The sequence below is a fragment of the Sinocyclocheilus rhinocerous genome, unplaced genomic scaffold (assembly GCF_001515625.1).
Source record: "Sinocyclocheilus rhinocerous isolate Xijiao unplaced genomic scaffold, SAMN03320098_v1.1 scaffold382, whole genome shotgun sequence".
Taxonomy (NCBI): domain Eukaryota; kingdom Metazoa; phylum Chordata; class Actinopteri; order Cypriniformes; family Cyprinidae; genus Sinocyclocheilus; species Sinocyclocheilus rhinocerous.
This window is the reverse complement of record NW_015642829.1, coordinates 110,087-135,260: the sequence shown is the minus strand read 5'-3', so window position 1 is coordinate 135,260 and position 25,174 is coordinate 110,087. Positions and strand designations below refer to the sequence as shown.

Here is a 25,174-nt window from a genome sequence, read left to right as displayed (position 1 = left end):
TACAAATGCCTTCAATAAGACAAAAACAACCTGATATTTTAATTTGACTCAAAGGACTATTCGTCCGGGCCGCTGAGAAGACTAGCAAACCTAGTAGCATTAGCCGTTCAGTCTTGTGCAATCTATAGAATTAAAGTAAACGGTCAAACAATAATTAGTTAATAAATTCCCCGCTCAGTGCTGTTAATCATAATTTGTATGCAACTTGTTTCTAAAATACTGTAATTTTCAAGGATGTCTTACCGCCCCCTGCTGGAATCATTGAATATGTCGAAAAAGGAAACGGGAAGTTGTCGACTGCTGCTTTCAGTAAATGAAGGGTTGAATCGAGGTTACTTATTCTTATAATACTCAGCCTAAAGGACAAACATCTAGTTTACAGTTAAAAGAACAACTGAACACGTCAATGCCGTTATCTAAATCGGTTCCCAAAGTGAGCGTGAGTTGTTTAAGGCTAGTGACGTTTTCATAGACATATAGCTTAGCTTGTCACGCCATATGTTTAACACCAGTTAAGTAGGAATTAAACTTATTTTACGACCTGGACAGTAGTTTCCTATCTGTTCCCATATTTACATTATGCAGCAGTCGAATAATGAGGACAGTGAGGCCACCGTGGACGTGCATTTTACCGACTTGACTGATTCACTGGTGGCCTGGAAAGTTCCTGTGGATGTTTTTGCCATTGAAAAAACTTTAAGAGTGAGTAATAATGAATTCACACTCTTGTATCCCTCTCGAGAATCTTATTTAGGCCTGACATGCATGAATAACTCGGAAATATAGATTAAAGATGCATTTAAGTACTGCATATGTTCCTATATTATCAAAACAAGTTTAATATGTAAAGGCATTGCATTGAATAACAAAATATAAAACCAAGTAGCATATATGTTAAAGAAAGAGCACCAGCACACTTTTTAAACAAAACATCTCACAAAAAAAGAAGTGTGTTTTATGTTATAAAGCAATAGATCAACTTGGACACTTTCTGGTCAAACATAATCAGTTTCTGATTCTGAAAAACTATTTGGACTCTTTCTTGTCAAACATAACGGGACACATCCATATTTAATGTGATGAACTACATAAATTGTCATTTGTTTTCTTGGTTTGATAATGTGTTTTCGAATGCAAAAAACAAACAAACATGCATATTGACATTAAGGGATCATGCAGTTGTTTGTTGTAGATTTGTTGGCTGCACATTCATGCTGCAAATGTGTCATCCCACTTTGTTCAAAATATGCTTCGTTGGATTGAGATCTGGGGCTAGTTTCATAAACCTTGCCACTATGTTAAGATGGTGTATTAAGAACAAGTTTGTCCAACCAGCAGCTAGCTAAGGGGTAAGAAGTCTTATTTTTCAGATTCAAGTTAGACCAAGCTACTTTTTAATGTAAACGTTTCAAAAAAAGTTATGACCAGTCTTAAAAAAATAAATAAATTAGATGACTAGCTTTTAAGACTAGTCTAAGCCTTTTATGCAACCAGCCCCAGAACCAGAGATAACTTGCATTGTGACATGGGACTTTATACTGCATAATCTTCACAGTAATCTTATTTAATGGGCCATAAGCAAATCTTTTTCCTAATGATATGATGCAAGCATCCGATTTGAAGATTAGGCATTTGTGAGATGGTTGAACTTGAATGTCTGTAACTTGGAAAAGACTAGTAAACTTTTAGGCTAATGGATTCTTTGGAAAATGTATGCAGATTTGGACATCAGTGGTGTGACTTGAATTTCTTTGTTCCTCATCAAATAACATTCTCATTTTAAAAGTTTTTGTGTCAGTTCAGAAATTTTGTGTGGTTTTGTTTCATATCATTTATCAAAACGAAGCATTTCAAACATTTAGCTCTTTGTCCTGAAAGTATAACCTTACATACTTCCTCCATAATTTGTTTAACGGCAATTTATGATGTATTGCAGTAGTAGCCGTGCTTTCAGGAAATGGAGACTTATTATATACACGCTGTGTCCCTTGAGTTTAGGTCTGAAATATTGAGAGAAAGCAAGCGCAAATCCTGGCAGCGGCAGGAAATATTGGAGTGCTTACAAGTCAAGTAGCTGAGTAAATAAACAAAGCAATAACTAACAAAGCATATTGCACTCATTTGTTTGCCATTTTTCTACAAGATGATTATGACATTCCAGTGGTGAATAGGTGTGTTTGTCTTGGCTGAAGAAATTTTCCACTTGACGTCACCTTTGTTGAGCTGTTACACAAAGCCTGGCAATCAGACATCCTTAAGTCAAGTTGTAGACATTGTTATTACAATGTAGCACAATGACCTGTTGTTTCTGCTGCCCTTTTTATATAGTTCAACTCAAGAGATTGATTTACCACAGTGCCGCACGACAGGTTTTGTCAGTTTGTCTCATGATAAAGGAGCATTTGTTAATGAGATTTTGGGACATAATGCACAATAAAGCAAGCACTTACTGTATATCCAAAGACTAAAAGTTGTCTATTGCACAAGTAGGTTAATTTTGAGCTTAGGCAACAGGTTTCTGGTGTGTGCAGCTTTCCAAATAGGATGGAAACCTTGAGTTAAATGGAAATGGGATGAGAGCAAAATAAATGTGATAGGAAAATAGTCTGCTGCTGAGAATGGAGAAAATGGAAAATCTGTTCCATTGTGTTTTGCAATGTGGAAAAAGGAAGCAAGTTCTAGGACACATATTATAATGCGGATGCAGAAGAAGGTCATGTAATCACCACCAGACAGAGTGGGGGTCAGACTCCCAAATATTCATTGAGTTTTTCAATGGTAGATTCTTTAACATATTGGTCCTCTCTATTCTTGAACACTTAGTAGGGCTGCACGATAAATATCACACGATATTTAATGCGCATTAAATATCGTGCGATATTTATCGTGCAGCCCTAACACTTAGCTACATTCTTGTGAAGGAGTCATGTATAAAACTGATGTAAAAATACAATATATATACACTTGTGACTGCATATCAATTAAATTCTGGGGATAGTTCACCCAAAAAAATGAAAATGTTGTCATTTATTCACCCTCAAGTTGTTCCAAACCTCTGAGTTTCTTTCTTCTGTTGGAACACAAAAGAAGATATTTTGAAGAATGGTAATCAAACCGTTTCTGGTCCCCATTGACTTCCATAACATATTTTGTTAAATGTCTGTTGTTTTTTGTCTATACAGTGGAAGTTAAGGGTCACCAAAACTGTTTGGTTGCGAACATGCTTCTTTTTTCATTTTGTTTAGCAGAATACAGGTTGGAATGACATTAGGGAGAGTAAATAATGACAGAATTTTCATTTTTGTATAAACTGTTCCTTTAAATGTGGTAAGCCACTCAAAAACTTTAATTGGCTGCATGTTTGTAAGCACAAGTTCCACTGGAACACACAGTTTCTTTTCGCATTTTCAGCAGTTCTTTGCTCGTATTTTGACGTGGCTGTTTTTTGTTTGTTTGTTTTGTTTTTTGCAGATGATCATCATCTCTGCCCAAGTGAACAATCTTAATTTCAGAACTTATCATTGTGGTGTCATTTTCCACCCTCAGTTCTTTGAACTAGCCTATTTACAGTGGCACAGCCGTAAACAAACTACTGCACAACATGCAGTTTTGTGATCTACCTGGAGCATGCTGCTCTTCCTCTGTTTAGGCTCTTTTCACAAGCTAATGGCAATTTAACATTGTGTGAGGTCTAAAGTCTTAAAGGGACAGCCAGAAATCCCTTTCGTGTCACATTTACCATACTCTTGGCTAGGCATATGACGGTATCAAATTTTCATGTTGCGATAATTGCTGAAGCTTTTATCATGTTATACAGTATTATCACAATATTGAAATAAGTTGCAAAAATGTTGTCATAATATAACAGGTTTAATAACTTTTTTTCTTATAACAAAAAGAACTGAACATTTAAATAATAAAGCATTAGACAAAAAATGTATAAAGTAAACTAATGTTTCAAAAGAATTATAAAGAACAATAGGTAACATTTTACAATAAGGTCTCATTAGTTAACCTGATAATGCACATTAACAATGAGCAATAGCTACATTTGTTACAGAAGTTATTATTCTTTGTTAAAAAATACAACTGTTAGTTCATGTTAGCTTGAGTCCATTAAATAATATGATTCGATTTTAATAACATGTTATTCAATGTTGAAATTAACTAAGATTAAGAAATGCTTTAGAAGAATTTTTCATTGGCCGTTTATGTTAACTAACGAATTAACTAATGTTAGCCTAACTAATGGAGCCTTAGTGTTAAGTGTTACCGAAGTAACCGAACAAAGAATCAAAACATTTTCAAACAATATCTAGGGCATGTTGTAGTCCAGATTAATATGTAATTAAATGTAAGTATTTAAGTATTCAGTGCTGTGATGAACACCATAGCGAATACAAAAATCTGAATGGCTCTTTAAATCATTTAAATCCTGTTCAGAAACATAAAGTAGCGCAGCTGGTTTGTTTACGGGCTTACCGGGGTGGTAATGGCTGCATTTCTGCTGTTCCATCAGTGCGTCTCTTTCACTCGTTCCGCCATGCGCTTCTCATCCGTGTTGGGCTTGTTTACATCAGAGTATGCTTGTGTCTTTGACGCAGCATACAGCGGTGTTGTGCATTTTAACAAGTTGATGAGAAAATATTTTTTAAATGGATTCAACAAATCGGAATAATTTGTAATAAATAATTATTAATGGTATTTTGACGTGCCCACAATAACAATATTGTGCATGTTTATTATCGTAATATATCATATTACCGAATACCAGCACATATACTCTTGGCTTACTATACAAATTTTGTTCCAACTTACACATGTTCAGACCAACAAGTTCTTGTCTATTGTGAACGTGAGAATGTCTTGTGTAGTTTAGACAATTGTAAATTTGAAATGGGCTTTCAAAATATTAACTATTAGCCTAATATTTAAGGCTTTATTGAATTTATTAATTCAAGCATTGAATCTTTTATTTGCAGATACGTAGCAAGGAGATCGGTAAATAATCCATGTGACATCAGGGGTTCAACCGTAATTTTACAAAGCTACGAGAATAATTTTTGTACACAAAGATAACAAAAATAACGACTTTATTCAACAATTCACCTCCTCCGTGTCACCCTGGTGCCATTTTGGAGAATATCCACTGAACGTAAACAGCGTATGCTATTCTGTGTCAGCTGCGTCACACGTCAGAGCCTAAACAGAGGAAGAGCAGCATGCTCCAGGTAGATCACAAAACTGCATGTTGTGCGGTAGTTTGTTTACGCGTGACGCAGCTGACACAGAATAGCATACGCTGTTTACGTTCAGTGGATATTCTCCAAAATGGCACCAGGGTGACACGGAGATAGGTGAATTGTTGAATAAAGTCATTATTTTTGTTATCTTTGTGTACAAAAATTATTCTCGTAGCTTTGTAAAATTACGGTTGAACCCCTGATGTCACATGGATTATTTTACAGATCTTGCTATGTTTCTGGACCTTGATCGTGGTAATTACATTGCTGTCTATGGGAGGGGCAGAGAGCTCTCAGAATTCATCAAAAATATCTTAATTTGTGTTCCGAAGATGAACGAAGGTCTTACGGGTTTAGAATGACATGAGGGTGAGTAATTAATTACAGAATTTTCATTTTTGGGTGAACTATCCCTTTAATAGTTGATTTAGTTTTACTAGTAATCTTTTTCTGCAGTAGTTTCTACTGGTTTCACTGTCTAATTTTTCTGGAGGCAATAAATGTCTAAATGTGTTTTTTTTTGTGGGCTTATTCATAGTCAGCTGATTGTCTCATGATGAAAGAATCCACTTTGTATGCTACTTTTTGTGAAAAGACTGGAAGGAGTTTTGACACTTGCTGTATGCGACTTGGGCCCTCGAGCCGTCATAAACTCAGCTGGGTGTCTAGTCAGTGGAAAATGTAAGCTGTTCTTTTAAAAGTGTCAGATGAATTTACATTCCCTGAGCAAACCCATTCTGATATCATAACCACAGCCAGGGTCTTATAAACAAAACACTGACTCATTTAGAAACTTTGAACCCACTTCCTGAATTGGTGCTTCAAAACAAGTGGACAAGTGGGTGATATCAGCCTGTAGAAAGTCATGGTCATAGTTACTGAAAACATGATATGGAGCCAAGTCCTGACCTTTAACCTTGTGCCACGACCCATTTCCCACCTTTGCACATATTCCTATGATGACCTCATTTGCCATTAAATTGACAGCAGATTATTTTATTTTCCATTACATTGATGACAGATGATCACTTCATTTGCCATTACACTGACAGAAAATAATTACTTCATTTACCCTTACATTGGGGTTAGATAAGAATGTAATTTGCCATTTGACTAAATAATGATTCAGTTTTGTGATACTTTGACGTAATTTTATTTACAATGACATGACAGCAGAAAATGTAATTTTCAAGTATTTCATTAACGAATACATAGATGAAAAATATAGGAATTTAATGTAATTTACACTGACAGTAAATTAAGTAATTAAGTAACAGTAAATCAAATTAATTCAAATTAAGTTTGTACATATTATTATAATAACATACTTTTTAAAAACTTTATTTGCATAGATTATATATATATATATATATTTTTTTTTTTTTTTTTGCTGTAATTTTTACGTTTGATTAGTCCTTTTATTTGTTGTTACTTGGACGGTAAAATAAATAATAATCTAAATTTGTCATTACAGTGACGATAATAACATGATTTGTCATTGCTTTGACAGACATAACCTATATTTTTGGCTTCTAGCTATTTAAAGATGATGAATTCAGCTGTTTGTGTTGTATGCTTCTGAACAGAACTGAATGTTTTTGTATGCATAATAATACCCGTTGCTTTCCACCCGTGTAAAAGCATACACAAAATACAGCAACACAACTTAATGCTGTTCTGTTCACCATTTTCCACCCTGTATTCCTTCCTTTGTTATAATTTGGTTTCATGTTTTTTTGCTTTTCCATCCCCTATGAGAGGCCTTGTTCCACTGGAACTGGATTCCCAGCTTTTGGACTAAAACATCTGCACATATGACTGACAGATGCTTATGACTAGTGTAGACATCTCTGTGCTTATCGCAAACAGGAAAGCTTTTACCAGATAGAGAGGGGAAAATTTGAGTGAAAGGCATGGGGAGAATTTCTAGTATGTATGTTAACTTCAAGTTTTTTTTTTTTTTGAGAAAATAGATAGATAAAATAAATGTAAGTTAGTTCGGTCCAGGTCAGTAATATTTATTTTTGTTTTTGGAAAGTAGTCTTTTATACTCACCAAGGCTGCCATTATTGGATCAGAAATGCAGTTAAAACCGTAATATTGTGAAATATTAATACAATTTAAAATGAATGTCTTCTTTTTTTTATTATATTTTTAAATGTAATTCATTCCTGTGATGGTAAAGCTGAATTTTCAGCAGCCATTACTCCAGTCTTCAGTGTCTCATGATCCTTCAGAAATCATTTACATTTACTGATTTGGTGTTACAGAATCATTTCATATTTTCAATGTTGAAATAAAACTGTTGTATTGCTTAATATTTTGGGGGGGAAACCGTGATAATTTTTTTTTCACGATTCTTTGATGAATAGAAAGTTCAAAAGAACAGCATTTATTTTCTATTATTTTTTATTAATAATATACATTTTTTGTAACTGTGTAAAAGTCTTTACTGTCACTTTTGAGCTATTTAATACATATTAAATACATATTTCCCTTTTTTTTTTCTTTGTTGTTTTACTATACACTTTCGTATTGCAGTCTTCATTGACTGGTTTTGCTTCAGGTAGCAAATTGTGGTGTACAACACAGTACCAAAATTTGTTTACCTTTAGACTATATGTTCAAAATGTCCTTAAAGTCAATCATTACAAAATATATTAAAATGAATATAAAGTCTAAATTTTAATCAATTTGTCAAAGTTTTACTATTTGCATTTTATTATGTTTAACTTTTATTATTTGCGTTTAGCATTATTTTTTCCCTCTGCTGGCCACAACCCACAGACCTGCGACCTAATTTTTTGGGTTGACAACTTCTGTTTAATAGTGTTATCAAGCCTGTAAATGTATCATAAATAAAGAATAATAATTTTTTTAAAAGCCTGTGAATGTTCCCAGTTTGTTTGAAAGGCCACACAGATGATGTGTTTATCTTAATAGAGAATAACAGTTAATCTCTGCATCAGCTGCACTGTCGTCAGTTTCAGTATTTGGTGATAGCAGTGTGTACACAGGAGAGTGAGAGAATATGGATCGTGTTTGTATTGCTTGCAAGATTCTGAGAAAATAACATCATGCAGACATGTTACAAATAAGCCTGATGTGATAACTGAATACCACTTCAACAGATAGAAAATGAAAAGCTGCTTCTCAGCAATAACAGTACAAATCCGCTGCCCCTGCAGTCAGACAGGAGAAAACGAATACCCATGGAAAGTATGCTGTGGGGAGCGCTTGATAACACAGCTGCCCTTCTGCCCAGCTCAGCTGATTTAGATTTTCCATCACGATGGGAGGGGCAGCATGAAAGAGGCATACTGTGAGATGAGCGATACAGATCATTGTTTTACCACACTGTGTGTCCAGAAATGGTATGACTGATATGAGCAGAGATTGGCTGAACTGGATCTGAGCTGCATGGAAAGCAGTGCCATATAGTTTCCAAGACTTGCACTCTCAGGGTGTGTGTGTGTGTGTGTGTGAGTCTGTGATTAATCAGCAGAGCCATTCGTTTTGGTACAGAATGGGAAAGTGGGGCGGAGTCTACTAGCTGAGTCACCCCTCCTATGCAGTGGGCGGAGCCTGTTGTTGTGCAGCTGAGAGAGGCCTTTATATAAAAGGAGACGGATGAGTGAGCTGCAGTCTTAGAAAGCTTGATCGGTGGTGCAGGAGCACAGACTATTCCAGAAGATTCTGTCTCAACAAAATAGCGTTACGTGACCACAGTACGAGAACGCAAGGGGGGTTTATTTTCTGTGCATTGCTTAGTTTGACCCATTTCCTTTGTGAAAATGCTCTAGGCTCTCTGCTGGACTGAGACCGTCTGAGAAGGACAGGAAGAAAAGCAGAAACGAAGAGGGCGATTTCGAAGTATTTGTTTCCTGAAGCAGGGTTCATTCGTGTCCTCACGCTGGGGAAGGCAAAACGGACGCGACTCAGCCCCTCCTGCCCTTTACATTCTCTAACCTCTCAAGTCCTCCGGAGGATCCGTCAACAGGCTTCAGTCATGCATCTGAAAACCATGAAGTGTAACCCTTTCTGCCTTATCGCTTCCTTGGAGGATCCAGATATGTTTAACAGACCTGAGCAGAGGGTAAGGCTTCATTGACATGGTGCCTTACAAAATCAAAATAGCTTTATGCTTTAAATAAATACTGGAATAATTAAGTCAAACTGCTAGAATGCAGGTGTTTCAGCCATTAAGAATGTCAGAATGAATGACAGAACGGATGATAGAAAGCCATCCAACAGCTCTGAATTCCTAATGCAGTCTCTTGTCTTTATTGACGATGACTTGATTTGTGCTTTCTGTGTGGTTTGTGGTTGACTAAATGACCTACTTGTGTATGATTTATGTATTTAGCTAATGATCTAGTTGGTTGGTTGTAGTAGTAGTGGTTAGGTCATGGAATAAGATGCTGTGGGAATATTTAATGAGTGTTTGGCTGGACAGTTTGGGGTTTTTGTATCTGACGTAAGCTCTTACGCACTCAACACCTATGCACAATAACTCAGGATTTGTGGATCATACTCTAATAAATCTCTGCATAGCTTGAAATGGTCCATCAGGACTCTTTCTGTCAGGTCCGTCTGCGTGTTCACAGCATGCAGTAAGTCTCTGTTACCTTGGAAACCAATATCTTGCCGAGCACTGACAGACGTGGTCATTTTTAGGATGTGTATTAGATTAGTACTATGTGCGTCAGTACGGTTTAATATAGAAGCGTTTACTGAATATCAATCTGGCAGCATCCCCAAAAACAAGCTAAATGGATTCAGCACTATAATGTCTTACGAGCGCAGGCTCACCACAGGATGGTAGGTAATCTAGTGGTTTAGGCTTAAGGCTGCTTAGAAAGGTTGCCAGTCTGACTCCGAGCCTAAATGGGGGCACACTTAACACTTGGCCTCAGATTGCTCCACACCGAATGTTTATTTGTGTACTCCTGAGTCACATGTAAAATGTTAATTTCTGAATTTCTGTTTCCATGAAGATATAAAGTCAAATGTATTCATTTGAGATGTTTTCTTCTCATCCACAGACAAGTTTTGAGGATCTGTTCCATGCCTTTGACCGAAACGTCACCTTCCAGTACTTTAAGAGTTTTCGTCGGGTGAGAATTAATTTCACCAATGCTCTGGCTGCTGCAGAGGCAAGAGCAAAACTGCACAAAAGTGACTTTAATGGCAGGGAGGTGCGACTCTATTTTGCCCAGGTATGTCACCAAAAGTAGCCTAATAAATTAATATGCTTTAATAATAATTAATTAAAGTTTATTTTTTTATTATTATTATTTAATTTTTTATTACTATGATTTTTTTTATTTTAATTCAGTTATCAAATGTATGTTATAATGACCGTTAAACTGTCTAAGTGACTTTCCACTTTGCATCAGGGTTTATTTTTTTAATAATGACCAACTCATTGTATAACTGTGCAACAAAACAACAAAATAATTAATGATAATAATAAAAATATATTATTATAAAATTGTATTATGTATTATGATAAATATAGTATTATTTTTCATTTTATTTTTCTATTATTATTTCAAAAGATTCTTTCTTGATCCTTATTTGTCAGTCGTGGCATTCTGCAGTCAAGTAATTGTGTAATCACTGCAAAACTGTAATGTCTTTCCACTTTTGCATTATTTAGGCTTTATTTAGCAATAATGACCAATTGTGACTGTACATTATTCTTTAATTGTTACGGTTTATTTTATCACGCCTAGTTAGTGCTACAGTGTACTGATTATCACCAAAAAAAAAAAAATCTAATCTTTCTTTTTCCACCTTGCCTTCTTTCTAGTCTGTGCACATTGGCAGCCCACACCTGGAGCCTCCTAAACCAGATAAGCAGTTCCTCCTGTCCCCTCCTCCGTCACCTCCTGTTGGTTGGGAGCAGTCAAAGGACGCCACACCTGTCATTAACTATGACCTACTGTGTGCCATCGCCAGATTAGGGCCAGGTATGAAACATGTTTCTAAATTTAGTCCTTTTTTCTGAATGTACCATTTAAAAAAAAAATAGGTCAGTGCATAAATTATTCATTTAATTTGACCTGCTTTCAACTTCTAATAATAAATTCTCTCCGTTCGACAGGTGAAAAGTATGAACTCCAACCAGGAACTCCCACCACTCCCAGCGTGGTTGTCCATGTTTGCGAAAACGATCAAGAAATCTCAGGAAATGAGGAGGATATGGACGGAGGCAGACGTCCACGTCCAAAAATCATCCAGACCCGTCGACCAGAATACACTCCCTCTGTCATGCAGTGAGCCTAGTGAACCTCTCATTGTGCCATAATCTTTGCTTTACTATCACAGGACCCTCTGGGGGATCTGCCGTGGCATGCAGTTGGTCCTCCAGACCACCAGAGGACGCCTTAAGACAGAACCTCAGCCCTGTGGAGAGACAGAGACATAATGTAAATGTCCACCATCAGGGCAAAGGGGTTCATTGCATGCATTTGATGGCAGAGTGACTCATTTTTTTGCAGGCTGGGGGTTTTCAAGAGTGCTTCATTGGTAACTGTGGCCATGGAGAACATGAGTCTCCTATTGTGTAGTGTTTTTTTGTATCTTGGGAAGCATGTTGAATCCCAGTCAGTGAGTGTGATAATATGATTAGTTTAGATTTCTTTTTAGTTTTAGCTTGATATTTTCAGGCTCTTATTGAATTAATACTCGTGCAAGATTACTGGAACTTGAACTAGAATAAATACGGACTATGAAGTAAACATTTTGTCATAAAATTTGGGGGGGCTATTTTTTCCCATTCATATGGCAATTGTAAATCTTGTTCCACCATGTGCCTCAGCATGTTCCTAAATTACAGAATCACGATTAAGTGCTCTCGTATAAAAAAAAAAAAAAATTTGACTAGATATCTACAGCTTAAGATTCATGTTTTTGTTTGGGTTTTTTTCTGGGGGAAAGAGAGTTATACAAGAGTCCATCGTTTAAACTTTGTTTTAAAATCCTAAGGATGTACTGAAAGGCAAGGTCCTCAATTTCATGCGCTTGAATTGTTTGTAGGACCATAACACTGTAATTAGTTTTGATGGAGGACTGTTACACTCTTTACCAGGATGAACACCAATTGATTTTATTACATTGAGCTCAATAGTGTATTTCTGATGCCTTTTACTGTTTGTTGTATATAATTAACAACATATATGTCTATAGATTTCGTAACCATAGATGTCTGTATATAATGGTATATGCTGTTTTTTTACTTGATTTTGAAACTGTCACTGGTTCGGCAATGGCTTGGGTGTTTGTCCTGTCATACATAAATAACAGCCATAACATGTCATTAAAACAATTTTTTTTTCTTCTTCAAAGTCGTGCTGTCCTACCTTTTTTTTAAAAAGCGAAACAGTATTTTAGTCTGTGAAATTGTGAGTGTTCTGACTTTCAGCCCACATGCCTCTTGAGTTTTATGCATTTAGCCATTTTCAAAAGATGACTCAGCATTCATCCAGTATGCTGGTATCGCAGTACTGACGCAAGTCGAGGACTTTTCAAGGTGATGTGTCTTTTTTTTATTTATGCCTTGAAATAGAAGCTGTGAGTCTCGAATGTCTGAATATCTCAATGTAAACCATTGTTCCCACTTGCGTGTGGAGTTATTCAGCATCAAGGTCAAGCTGGCAGAGCTGAGAGAAATATCTACAGTCCCCAGTGACTCATGGCCATCTCCACCAAGATATCTTTTAACTAGCTTGTTAAAGTCAAAAAGATACATTCAAAAATATCATTCTTTCCCACACTGACTGTTAATTAGGGCTGTGGCTGATCGGCGCAGGATCTGACCACGTCATTGGTCAGCTGGCCTTCTGTTCAGACCCAGACTTTTCCCCATGAAGCAGCTGATGACCTTGACTTGTTTTAGATTCATTAAAGCTGTTGACATCTTGAGAGGGTTGGATCCTTGTGAATAAGTCTCTATGTTCATAATGGGGTGGAACCATGATCTCAGATACTGTCCTGTCTTCCTTAGTGAATTTTTTCTAGGAGAGCAACAAGGGGACTAGCAGGAAAGATCCACGAAACATTTTTTGGCTGCTTTTGCATTAAACTAAAACTTCCTGTTAGCACCAATAACTAAAAGGTATGTCTGTTACATTGATTTTATATTACATACCTTTCTCACTTGCTTAAATATCAGTTTGTAGATTTATATTGTATACTGGACCTGTTGGCTGCTTTGCCTTCCCAATGATGTTAAACTTGACAATAATAAAAATAAAAGAAATATTTTAATTTGGTAACACTTTACATTAAGGTTCCATTAGTTAATGTTAGTTCATGTAACATGAGCAAACAATGAACAATACATTTATTACAGTATTTATTAATCTTTGTTAATGTTAGTTAATGAAAATTCAGTCGTTCATTGTTAGTTCTTGTTAGTTCACAGTGCATTAACTAATGTTAACAAGCACAACTTTGGATTTTAATAATGCATTAGTAAATGTTGCACCTAGATTTTTGACTGTAGAGGAAGTAACAGTACATCCGTTTAGTTGCAAATTGTAATCCAAGAGATTCTGTGTACTGTCTTTTGGTCCAATAAGTAATATCTCTGTCTTATCCAAATTTAATAGGAGAAAATTATTGGTCATCCAATCTTTTACATTTTTAACACACTCTGTTAGCTTAGATAATTTAGAAGTTTCATCTGGTCTTGTTGAGATATATAGTTGCGTATCATCAGCATAACAGTGGAAATATATCTGGCTATATAGTACCATGTATATAGCATTCCTTCAGATAAATTAACCAAGTTATGGAAAGAACTAATGATGAATCCCATATCTGTATTTATACATTGAGTTCACTCTCTATATCAACAGTGGAAAGAATGCTAGAGCAGAACTTCACAGATGTACACGCTCTGTTGGTATCCTGGTTGCAGCACTACATTAATGAGACATGGCTGGTGGGAGCAGCTCCGTATGCACCACCACATCATCCACCTGTCCATCTGAGTGGAGCTCCGGTCCAAGATAAAGGTCACGGCATGACCTACATCTGTCTGATGGTGGGACTCTTTAGTTTCTTTACCTTTGGCATCATGTTCAGCTATATTCACTCAAAGAAGGTGGAGAACTCACAGGATCCATATCATCAGTATATAGCTAAAGATTGGGCTAGTATAGCATCTCCTGTGGTTATCAGCAACCCAGCTGCTCTTGGACACCTTCCAGGCTACAGTGGAAGAGAGCAGGAGCAGACCTAGATTACTGTCAGTAACTTCTGTAATTTCTATGTTTGAATTTCTGCTTTATTAAATTGAATATATATATATATATATATGTCACCGTTGTTCATTTAATTACGTCAAAAATAAATCAAACAGTTGAATTCTACAGTCGGTTTTGTTTTATAAATGCCACAGGTTCATCTCAGCTGCAGTCTTAAGGCTAGTTCACAATGTCCCAACTAACACCAACTTTCAACAGTTGTGGGATTTTGTTGGACTGTTGCCATTTGTTGTCATGAAATGATCATGTTCAATTGGCATTTATAAGGTCATGGAATGTTTGAGAAGACTAATAGGATTTTCCAAGAATACCTTACATGCTTGATCATGAATGACTGGAATGACAATGAGGCAAGTTTTCCTGCCAACTCCACAGAAACAAAATAATTACTCTGCCCTCAAGAGACTGTGGACAAAATCGTCAGTGTCACATTTTTCTTTCTTTCTTAATATTTATCTGCCAAATGATTTAATTGATTTGTTCATATTAATAATTAATATTAAATATCACCCAAAATAAAATAAATACTGGAGTAATACTGCAAATTCAGCTTTGCCATCACAGGAAACAATTACATTGTCAAAAATAAAATAAAATAGATTTTAATTTTTAATGTAATTTGTAATAATATTTTATTCTGTAATAAGAAAATGAATTTTATAATTGTATTTAAATAATATATTTAATAATATGTGGATGGATGGATGGATGGATAGATAGATAGATAGAAATACTTTTCCTTTTTAGTAAATTTTTTAAAACTATTTATACATCACCATGGTAATATTTATTGCCTTTAATTTTCTGCCAGTTTTTTAAATATCACCCAAAATAAAATAAATACTGGAGTAATACTGCAAATTCAGCTTTGCCATCACAGGAAACAATTACATTGTAAAAAATAAAAAAAAATAGATTTTAATTTTTAATGTAATTTGTAATAATATTTTATTCTGTAATAAGAAAATGAATTTTATAATTGTATTTAAATAATATATTTAATAATATGTGGATGGATGGATGGATGGATGGATGGATAGATAGATAGATAGAAATACTTTTCCTTTTTAGTAAATTTTTGTAAACTATTTATACATCACCATGGTAATATTTATTGCCTTTAATTTTCTGCCAGTTTTTAATAAAACCAGACAATACTTGTTTCATACTGTATTACAGTTATAAAAAGAACAAGGAAGGGGTAAAATAATCTTAATCACACTAATAATAGTCCGACAGGTGAAATACAACTCCACATTTTAATGTAGCCTCAATTAAGAAGATTCTGAATCCATGTGATGAGTCCTTGTCTGGTGTGCTGAGATGTTCTTGCTGTCTCCATCTGTTCCTTTCGCTTCCTTTCTTTTTCTCTTTCTTTCTCCTGCCTGAGCAGCTGATCAGTTTTCAGTATTTTTTCCAGCTCTCTCTTCAGGCTGTAATGCACCATTTGCCTGCTCATGAGAGGCACAATTAGGTTGAAATTGTCCACTTTCTTGTTGAGTTTCCCCAGTTCATCAGCAAACGCAGCGCAGTGCTCCTTCCACTGGAGAGTTTCTGAGTGTCTCATGGGATCTCCCAGCCTTGCCCTGACCTCCTGCAACCTCTCCCTCATTTTGGCAATGGTTTCCCTGATCTCCTTCTGTACCACGATCCATTCAGGCTGGTAACCGTTGTCGATGAGAATTCTATTGAGGTTGTGCGTCATGGGGTCCATATACAGGTTATGATCAAACTTGTTGAGTGGTTTTCCGGTGCCACTGAGGTTTTGGAAGTCTCCACGGGCCATCGACTCTTGGATGAGGTCCTCAACTAGCCTCTCCACCGCCTGAGTGATTTTGATCTGCTTGCTGCGTAAACGTGCATCTCGGGTCACCATGGCTCCTTCGTCTGCTGCTGCCTTCTCCATCTCCTTCTGTCGGTACTCCAGGACCTGGTCGATGGCGCGGTCTACACGAAACTGTCGGTACTGTCGTTCTCTTTGGCTTGGAGTGCCAGAACCAATGCCTTCAAAACTGAGGTAATGTCTGTGTTGAGGGGCATTACCTTTAACTTTATCTTCCTCTTCTTCCTCCATCAATTGGGTATACTGTGAGGCCGACTTCTGCTGGGCAAGGTGGGCAAGAACAGCCCGATAGGCCTCCTCTATCTGGGAAAACAGAGCCGCGTCTGCCGTGGGAGCACCGGAATCTGGATGGTAGAGCTTGGCCATGCGTAGGTAAGCTTCCTTGACCTCTGAGGGGTCGCTGGCTCCATCGTCTGGCAGCTGCAGTATACGGTAACTCTCTCTCAAGCTGCGGCTGATAGCTCCAGAACTGAGAGTTCGCAGGCTGAGGGAACAGCACAGAGGCAGGAGAGATCTGCGGAGGTCCCCGTTGTGCAATCGTAACAACATCCAGCAGCTCATTGTGCCTATATGCAAACAGCAAATAAATATAAGGAAATGACAAAATAAAGCTAAACTGAGTTGAACAAATTCAAATTAAATCAGAGTAACTCTTGTGTATGAATTTCACTTCTTTAGAAAGAAATGATCAAACCAAACACCAGAAAGTGTCCAAATGCTAGACTGACAGAGACAGACAGATAGACAGATAGATAGATAGATAGATAGATAGATAACTTCTTTAGAAAGAAATGATCAAACCAAACACCAGAAAGTGTCCAAATGCTAGACTGACAAGACAGACAGACAGACAGAGAGATAGAGAGGGGTCGCTGGCTCCATCGTCTGGCAGCTGCAGTATACGGTAACTCTCTCTCAAGCTGCGGCTGATAGCTCCAGAACTGAGAGTTCGCAGGCTGAGGGAACAGCACAGAGGCAGGAGAGATCTGCGGAGGTCCCCGTTGTGCAATCGTAACAACATCCAGCAGCTCATTGTGCCTATATGCAAACAGCAAATAAATATAAGGGACAGACAAAATAAAGCTAAACTGAGTTGAACAAATTCAAATTAAATCAGAGTAACTCTTGTGTATGAATTTCACTTCTTTAGAAAGAAATGATCAAACCAAACACCAGAAAGTGTCCAAATGCTAGACTGACAAGACAGACAGACAGACAGAGAGATAGATAGATAGATAGACAGATAGATAGATAGATAGATAGATAGTGCTCCAGGTTTGCTGTGCTTGATTGTAGGGCAAAAAAATTTGAATTATATATCAATATGACTAAAATAAAGTAAATATATAAATAAATACAATTTTACTATTGCACTATTTCACTGTAAAAAAACAAAAAACATCCAGTATTTCTAAGAATATTAGTAATTTTATTTTACAACACAACTGTAAAATTACACCACTAGTATTTATTTTCAAAAGTTAAACCATGGAGCTTTTATTTTGGCGGAAGAACTGCCAATCAAAATTAGGGCTCATTTGTATTTACATTTCATAAATAGGTTTATGACTTGCTAGATCATATTCGTTTCTTGCTACGTCAGATCTTAAAGCTTTGGCAATAATATCTCGTGGGCTATAGTGTCTCTAGATGATTACGATAGACATGTTTGATTTGCCCACAAAATACTCCAGTGTGTCAAGTTTGCTGTAGCATAAAAGCTAATGTTCCAAACTAGCCTGCATGTCAAACATGAACACTTTCGATAATGCAGAATAAATACAACACGAACAATATATAGCAAGGGCATACCTCACTGATTTAGCACGGATTTCGCCACTGCAGAGTCAGAAAGGTCAGCATGTCTTTGTGGTTTGAATATGTGCACTGGGGTTTGTTGTTATATATTAATGTCGAACAGAATGCGGGGAAATGTAGTCACTGTTTTCCGGGCAAAGCGCGTTGTAGAATTTGTCCTTTAGGTGGCGACAAATCTTAACAGCCACATTGAAGGGACATTCTCATAACTTAGGCTTCTTTCTCCTTAAATAATACAATTTGAAAATGCACTGTTTCATCTACTGTGCAGGGCATCTGCTGCTATCATCTTTGCAGAGTCTGGTGAAAGTCTGCCTATTCTGTGAGACTAGCAAGATCAGCAAGACATTCAGGTTGGTTTAAGGTGTTTTTTTTCCACCTAATTGCATAAGTGATGTTTATTATGTTATTGAATTGGTATTGCAATTAATTAGCCAGACCCAAAAGACGTTCACTTTCTCTCCAGCATGGACTGCAGAAGGTTAATGTGTGTTAATGGGTGGCCTGCAAGTGATTGCAAGTCTTTTTCCATATTGTCAAGTTGATCACATGACCTTTCCTAAATTGTACTGTTTTAGAAGCCTACCAATTTATGCACATGTAGTGAATTGTGGTGAATGAATTTATGACATACTGAGAGGTCTTTTGTTTGTCCATCTTTTGCGGTAATGCCACTCCATGAACTCTAGAATTATTATTATAAATTTTTTTTAAACCTTCTTTATTTCCAAAATTAATTGTTAACTTCCAGGGTTTTGTCTTTCTTTAATTGTTTAAAATCCAGGTTTCAAACTGGTCTCAAATTTTTGGACTCCAATGTATGTCCCCAATTTTGGACTTCAAAGCTGGATATAATTATATATAATCTCATATATAAAATGGCCTCTATTTGATGTTGTTTCTAAAATTTGTTTATATTAATTGGATATATATAAACTGATATAAAGGCATAATTTCGAAAGAAGTAAGTGGGATCCAGTTGCATATTTGTATATTCCACTAGATTAAAATGAAACAGATGTTTACATTCAAATTTCTCTGTGAGTGTGATCTGCCATGTGAGTAAGCAATTGGTGAACTCGTTTGCCCAGAGGACCATGAGAGCTTTTTAGCATCTCAGAAATCAATATTGTGAGATCAATGGGTCTCTGTTGAAGTGCTTTTCCCTCACACAATCTGTGTCACACGTACACGGGGACACAAAAGAACCACAAAAAAGGGGCACAGAAATCCTTACATCTAGCTGTGCAGCTGAAAAGAAGGCTTAAAAATAGCATTCAAAGAGAACTGATTCTAAGGATAGACTGCAAAATGACCAACTTCACAGATGAAGATCTGGACAACTATTTGCAAAATCAGGTGACCTATTTATGCTGCCATGGATACTGAGACCTAAGCCAGACTAAAGTATTAACTTTAACTGATTTATGGTGTTTATTTTATTTGCAGTCAGCTTAAAGAATATCTTTTATATCTTATATAAAGGATAAAAAACATATATGTATTTTTATTTTTATTTTTTATTTTTATTTTATTGTTTTATTTTATTCAGATAGCTCAAAGTAAAGGGTGATTGCGTTGGCTTGTTTACAAAATGCTAATTTTGTTCTGATATGGTAATGGTGGTCGAATGTGTTATTGTCAGGTGGATCTCAGGCATCGTCAGGTTTCAAAGTCTGTAGAAGATGTGCAGAAAATCATAAAAGATCTTACAGCTGGGGTCAGCTCAAAGGATGCTCGTTTCCAGTCTATTGCAAACTCTGGAGTTCATAATGCCAGCCTCAAAGTAATACTTCATATAGGCCTCTTGTCTATTATACAATGACTAACTGCATTTTAATTATGGCTTCTTTTGTAACATCGTAACTACTCTGGTGTCCACAATCCTATTTAGGACCAGCCAGATTTAGTGTCAAACTGGTCTGCATTACTCCGGGGAAGATGTGCATACAACCCCGCCATCCAAGTAAGCAACAAAACTGTCAGCTATATCCTTTACGAAACAAAAATATTTTTCAATATACTGCAATATATGAATGGACCATGTATGGCTATATATTGATGCATATAAAAAAAAAATATAGCAATGAAAACAAAACGGCACTACATTTTTACTTTTAATAGCTTTATTTAAACACTCATTTAATTCATTTTCCTTTCATGAGTTAACGTATGAGTTTGCATAAAGCTAAACACATATTCATAAACTTTTATCTTCATTGTTGGCATAGTTACAAATTTCATATATGAAAATATGTGTGACTGTGTACAAGAAAAAAGTGTTTACTGGAAACAAATATTAATATTTTTGGACAGTTGGATGTTTTGTTGGCAAGTCATGGCACATAATATAAATGTGAATGTGGAAAAATATATATATATATATATACACACACACACACACACACACATATATATATATATATATATATATATATGTATACACACACACACACACATATGTTTATACACACATATATACATCTATATATTATGAAGTGTTTTGATTAATATTAAATTACATATGATATATAAGAAAATATATTGTCACATATTTGTACATGTGACAATATATATACAATATACAATTCCCCAAGTAATATTCAATGTATTGTAATATATTAACCTGATATAGATATTATAGATATATAGATACAGATATTAATCTGTATATTTTCATATATATTAAATCATTTAATATATTGACTGTTAATATGTAATTTATTATATTTTCTTAATGTAAGGGTGGTATCATTTTAACTGTTGTACTGTAACATGTAGAAGTAAACGTTTTAATGGTAAAACTGTACAGCTGATTTTCATTGCTTTGTGTATATACTAATAGCTGTTTGGCTCATTTTGGCAGGTGCTCACCCCAACTCTGTTCCTGATCTCGGTGCCCCTACAGGGCCTGATGGGCTATAAGGAGAGGCGAACACGTCAGTGGCGGTACTACACACAGAGCGGGTCTCGTCTCCTCTCACCGGTCCGCGAGCCAGAGAAGCTCCAGCAGTGGCTGGAGCTGGAGAGTTTTGTCAATCCGAGTCAGGAGTGGCATGATGCCCGCATGATCATTGAGGGTGATATTGTGCCAGCCAAGGTAGTGAATGTCTTCAAAGAGCATCTGGAGGCATCCATAAAGACCTGCGGACTAACAAGTTAGAGTTTTTACAGTGTCCACTTGTTTACTCAAACAGAACGAGTCTATTTTTCTAATTCATTTTTCACACGTTGTCTGATGAATAATCAAAAATCTCCAACAATCATACTCTACTGGCATACAACTCTTCTGGGATTACAGATTGATTGATTGATTTCCATAACTAGCAACTGTAACTGAATTTGCATGAAAACCACAAACAGGGTATCAAGGGTATTTGCAGACAGTGGTACAGTACTTGCTAGGGTCTTCCTAATGTATGTTTTAGTGCTTAAGTTCACATTGACAATCTAAGATCAAAAACATAATTTCAATCTAACCTGCAAGAATTATGTAAAATTGATGAGAAATATTTAATGTATTTGAATGTAGTATATTCATATGTAATATATAACATTACTTAATAATTATATAATTACGTTAATTAGTGACATTGGCCACATTACCTGCATTGTTTAATTAAACTTTTCTCTCAATTTTTTATAATATATAATTGAATAATTTGAATGAAAACTTTGTATTACATTAGAAAAATGCAAATGGTCTCAGAGGGATCCCACTGTATTTTGGTTCCAATAAGTAAAAGCTTGTTTGCAGCTATTAGAGGAGATTTCATGACAGATGAGCTGTACCAAAGACAATCTTTAGAATGAAATAGTATGACGGGGCTTTTTAAGTTGACCCAAAGGCTCAATGCGTTGAAGGTAAACACAGTTCTGCACACACATTAACACCATACAGCACAATGTGATGGTAAAATTTGGATCAACATTCCTTTTAAAAAAATAAGACAAAATCTCATGAAATGATAGATTGATAGGTTGTTCAAGCCTCTAAGTAGCCCCAGTTCTAACCCTAAAAACTGACTGGTTGACAAGGATGTTGATCCAGGAATAAATCCTATTTAGGTAAATGGACAAGCATAAATGTGCACTACACATAAAGTGTAACAGTATATTCATGCAACATTTAATTTGTTTCAACTTTCTTATCCCCTTTCTTTGACAGGTAAGGTTAGTATGCTGGAATCAGTTGGTTCAGTGGTGCGTGTTGCTGTGGAAACATCAGAGGCACAAATTGAGGTGGAATTGGTTCCTACAGTGGAGCTAATGAACTACTGGCCAAAGAGAGCACGGTGGCCCCGGCTCTTTCAGAGATGGCCCTCCACAGAGCGTGCTCGCTGTATTAAGGTCAGTGGGTCTATATACATAGGAATTTACTTTTTTTTTTCTCAAAAATACAGTAAAAACAGTAATATTGTGAAATATTATTACGTTTAAAAGAATTATGGTCTATTTTAATATATTTTAAAATGTAATTTATTCCAGTAATAGCAAAGCTGAATTTTCAGCAGCCATTACTTTGTGTGTGTGTGTGTGTGTGTGTGTGTGTTTGTGAGTGTATAATTTACTTTACATTACGTTATTAATTGTCTTCAGTGTCACATGATCCTTCAGAAATCATTCTAATATGCTGATTTGGTGTTTAGGAAACATTTCTTATTATTATCAATATTGAAAACAATTGTGCTTCTTAATAGTGTTGTGGAAACCATGATAAACTACCATTCAAAGTTTTGTATAAGATTAAAAAAATAAAAGAAAGAAAGAAATACTTTTCTTCAGCAAGAACACATTAATTTGATCAAAAGTAACAATAATGATGCAAAAGATTTCTATTTCAAATAAATACATTTCTAATTCAAACAGGCTACATGCTCTTTTGAACTTTCTAGTCATCAAATAATCCAGAAAAAACATAAATAATAAGCAGCAAAAACTGTTTTAAACACTGATAATAATAAGAACCATTATTAGTAATTGAGCACCAATAATAACTGACAACAACTGAGCACTAAATTACATATTAGAATGATTTCTGAAGGATCATGTGACCTTGAAGACTAGAGTAATTGCTTTGCCGCAACAGGGAAAGAAAAATATTTAAATTTTAATATTATTTTATTATTAGCTATATTTCAATTATTAACTAGTAAACAGAAAACGTACTGTACGTACAGTACTGTTTACATAAAATACAATGATGATTAATCTAATATATCCCCTACAGTCATTTGGATTCAATCTAATGGCCACATCAAACTACCACTGGCTGCTGTCATTCTCACGGGCAGAGCAAGTGCTGTTGAGTAATATAGATGAGGACGGCGGCTGCCGCAGGAAGTGTTATCGGGTGGTCAGACAGCTCAAGGAGGGCGTCTGGTGTCCTGGAAGCAAACCCGTCATCACTGCCTACCACCTACAGGTACCAGCCCAAGCAAAACAGCCTTCTACTCCTTTCCTGTCACTTCTTTTCTGTGATTTCTGTTAATTTGACTTTTGAAACATCATACTGCTTGTACACAAATTCAAGTTTACACACTTTCGCACTGTCCTTACATCATTTAGACGCTGCTTTTCTGGACATGTGAGAAGTACCCCTGCACCAGGGACTGGAGAGACTTCAGAGGATGCGTATTACGGCTGGTGCAAAAGCTACATAAGTGTGTTAGCCAGCATTATCTCCGGCATTACTTTGTACGATCCCACAACCTCCTGAAATATAGCAATACTAATGAGCTTGATGACGTGGCAAAGAAGATCAATAATTTCCTGGACAACCCAGGAACATACGTTCATTAGAAGCTTGTGGGTTAGATGGCATAGATCTATGTTAGCCGTGCTCTGTTCTGACTGCATCATATTGATGAGATGATCATGGAAGTAGGCTGTGGTTGGCTAAAGTAAGTATGCATGGATTTCCTTCTTATGTCTGTCTCATCCTGAAATTTTAACCAGAATTATAATGTCAGTTTATATATATATATATATATACACAGTAGGCTGTAAACTTTGTTGAATGATTGACTTGACAAATGCTGAATAAAATTATTAAATATTTTCTCATCAGAACCGTTTTTATTTTATATTTTTATTTTATTTAATTTTCAATTGATCAATTCCTTTTTTTGGACAAGCATGGTCTGCTCAAAAAAGATATTTGAGTACTTTACATGTTGATCTCTCATAACATACTACAGGAACCCTTAATTCTATTCTATTCCAGCAGAGGTCACTGTGATTAAAGCAACAGGTGTTACAAATAACCATAGTAAACATGACGAGGTAATAGTACAAGTCAGTAATAAAGAACTATTATTTTCATTTTCAGCCAATGATATGTTTTGTTACAAAAAAACCAAAACAAAAAAACAAGCTAGATTCACTGATTAAGTCATAGTAGTAAGTGAATCCGAGGAGACATTCAGGGAGTAGTTCATCCAAAGAAGTCATTATTTACTCACCCTTATGTCATTCCAAACCCATATTGACATGTTTCTATTAAACATAAAAGGAGTTATGTTCACACTGCTCTTTTTTTCTGTACAAAAATAACATATAGTGACCATAAGTTCTGAAACGGACACAAAACACCATCAAAGCAAATGTAACCTCCAAATCTTAATCACCAAATCTGGTGGTTCACTTTTGTGTTTTGTAACCTATTGTGACACTGCCAGTTTGAATATGTAGAAGTTTGAATGAGACATAGTTTTACATTTTGTGTGAATTATTCCTTTAAAGGGGTCCTATTATACTTTTTCACTTTTTTAATTTTAGTCAGTGTGTAGTGTGTATGTTTTTTGGCATAAAAAAGATCTAGAAAGTTACAAATCTCAAAGTCCACTCCAAAGGGAGATGTTTCGTTTTTAAAAATCCCTTTTCAAGAACTACAACGAACGGCTCGTTTGGACTACAGCGTTGGTTTCCGGGCTTTGTGATATCACAAAGCGGCCCATTAGAATATCATTAAAAATAATTCCCGCCTACAG

The 25,174-nt window shown here is 35.8% G+C and overlaps 3 protein-coding genes across 5 annotated transcripts; 2 read left to right on the top strand and 1 right to left on the bottom strand.

Moving 5' to 3' along the window:
• Positions 1 to 285: 285 nt before the first annotated feature.
• On the top strand, positions 286 to 12,570 carry LOC107756752 (calcipressin-1-like). 3 transcript variants are annotated; one of them, XM_016573966.1, is made up of 5 exons: positions 632 to 702; positions 9,047 to 9,339; positions 10,289 to 10,462; positions 11,059 to 11,218; positions 11,353 to 12,570. In XM_016573966.1, the coding sequence occupies exons 2-5, from the start codon at positions 9,253 to 9,255 to the stop codon at positions 11,526 to 11,528; spliced, it is 597 nt and encodes a 198-aa protein (XP_016429452.1). In that variant the 5' UTR covers positions 632 to 702; positions 9,047 to 9,252; the 3' UTR covers positions 11,529 to 12,570. The 3 variants fall into 3 exon arrangements, with proteins under 3 accessions (XP_016429450.1, XP_016429452.1, XP_016429451.1); XM_016573964.1 differs by lacking the exon at positions 9,047 to 9,339 and having other exon boundaries at positions 286 to 702; XM_016573965.1 differs by lacking the exon at positions 632 to 702 and having other exon boundaries at positions 8,859 to 9,339.
• A 3,057-nt stretch (positions 12,571 to 15,627) lies between these two features.
• On the bottom strand, positions 15,628 to 16,926 carry LOC107756751 (dnaJ homolog subfamily C member 28-like). The gene has a single exon (XM_016573963.1). The coding sequence runs from the start codon at positions 16,923 to 16,925 to the stop codon at positions 15,792 to 15,794; it is 1,134 nt and encodes a 377-aa protein (XP_016429449.1). The 5' UTR covers position 16,926; the 3' UTR covers positions 15,628 to 15,791.
• Positions 16,927 to 19,363: 2,437 nt separating this feature from the next.
• Positions 19,364 to 24,135, top strand: mab21l3 (mab-21-like 3). Its single transcript, XM_016573962.1, has 7 exons — positions 19,364 to 19,541; positions 19,828 to 19,968; positions 20,077 to 20,148; positions 21,049 to 21,340; positions 22,351 to 22,532; positions 23,413 to 23,607; positions 23,751 to 24,135. Exons 1-7 carry the CDS (start codon positions 19,494 to 19,496, stop codon positions 23,982 to 23,984), a joined length of 1,164 nt encoding a protein of 387 aa, XP_016429448.1. The 5' UTR covers positions 19,364 to 19,493; the 3' UTR covers positions 23,985 to 24,135.
• The last annotated feature ends 1,039 nt before the right edge of the window (positions 24,136 to 25,174 follow it).

Bases quoted from the DNA above. Each gene is read 5' to 3' on its own strand.
- LOC107756752 (XM_016573964.1), top strand. From the start codon at position 580: ATGCAGCAGTCGAATAATGAGGACAGTGAGGCCACCGTGGACGTGCAT. The intron at 10,463-11,058 runs GTATGTCACCAA...CCTTCTTTCTAG, and splicing joins TGCGACTCTATTTTGCCCAG to TCTGTGCACATTGGCAGCCC. The intron at 11,219-11,352 runs GTATGAAACATG...TCCGTTCGACAG, and splicing joins CATCGCCAGATTAGGGCCAG to GTGAAAAGTATGAACTCCAA.
- LOC107756751 (XM_016573963.1), bottom strand. From the start codon at position 16,925: ATGAGCTGCTGGATGTTGTTACGATTGCACAACGGGGACCTCCGCAGA.
- mab21l3 (XM_016573962.1), top strand. From the start codon at position 19,494: ATGACCAACTTCACAGATGAAGATCTGGACAACTATTTGCAAAATCAG. The intron at 19,969-20,076 runs GTAATACTTCAT...AATCCTATTTAG, and splicing joins TTCATAATGCCAGCCTCAAA to GACCAGCCAGATTTAGTGTC. The intron at 21,341-22,350 runs GTTAGAGTTTTT...TTTCTTTGACAG, and splicing joins AAAGACCTGCGGACTAACAA to GTAAGGTTAGTATGCTGGAA.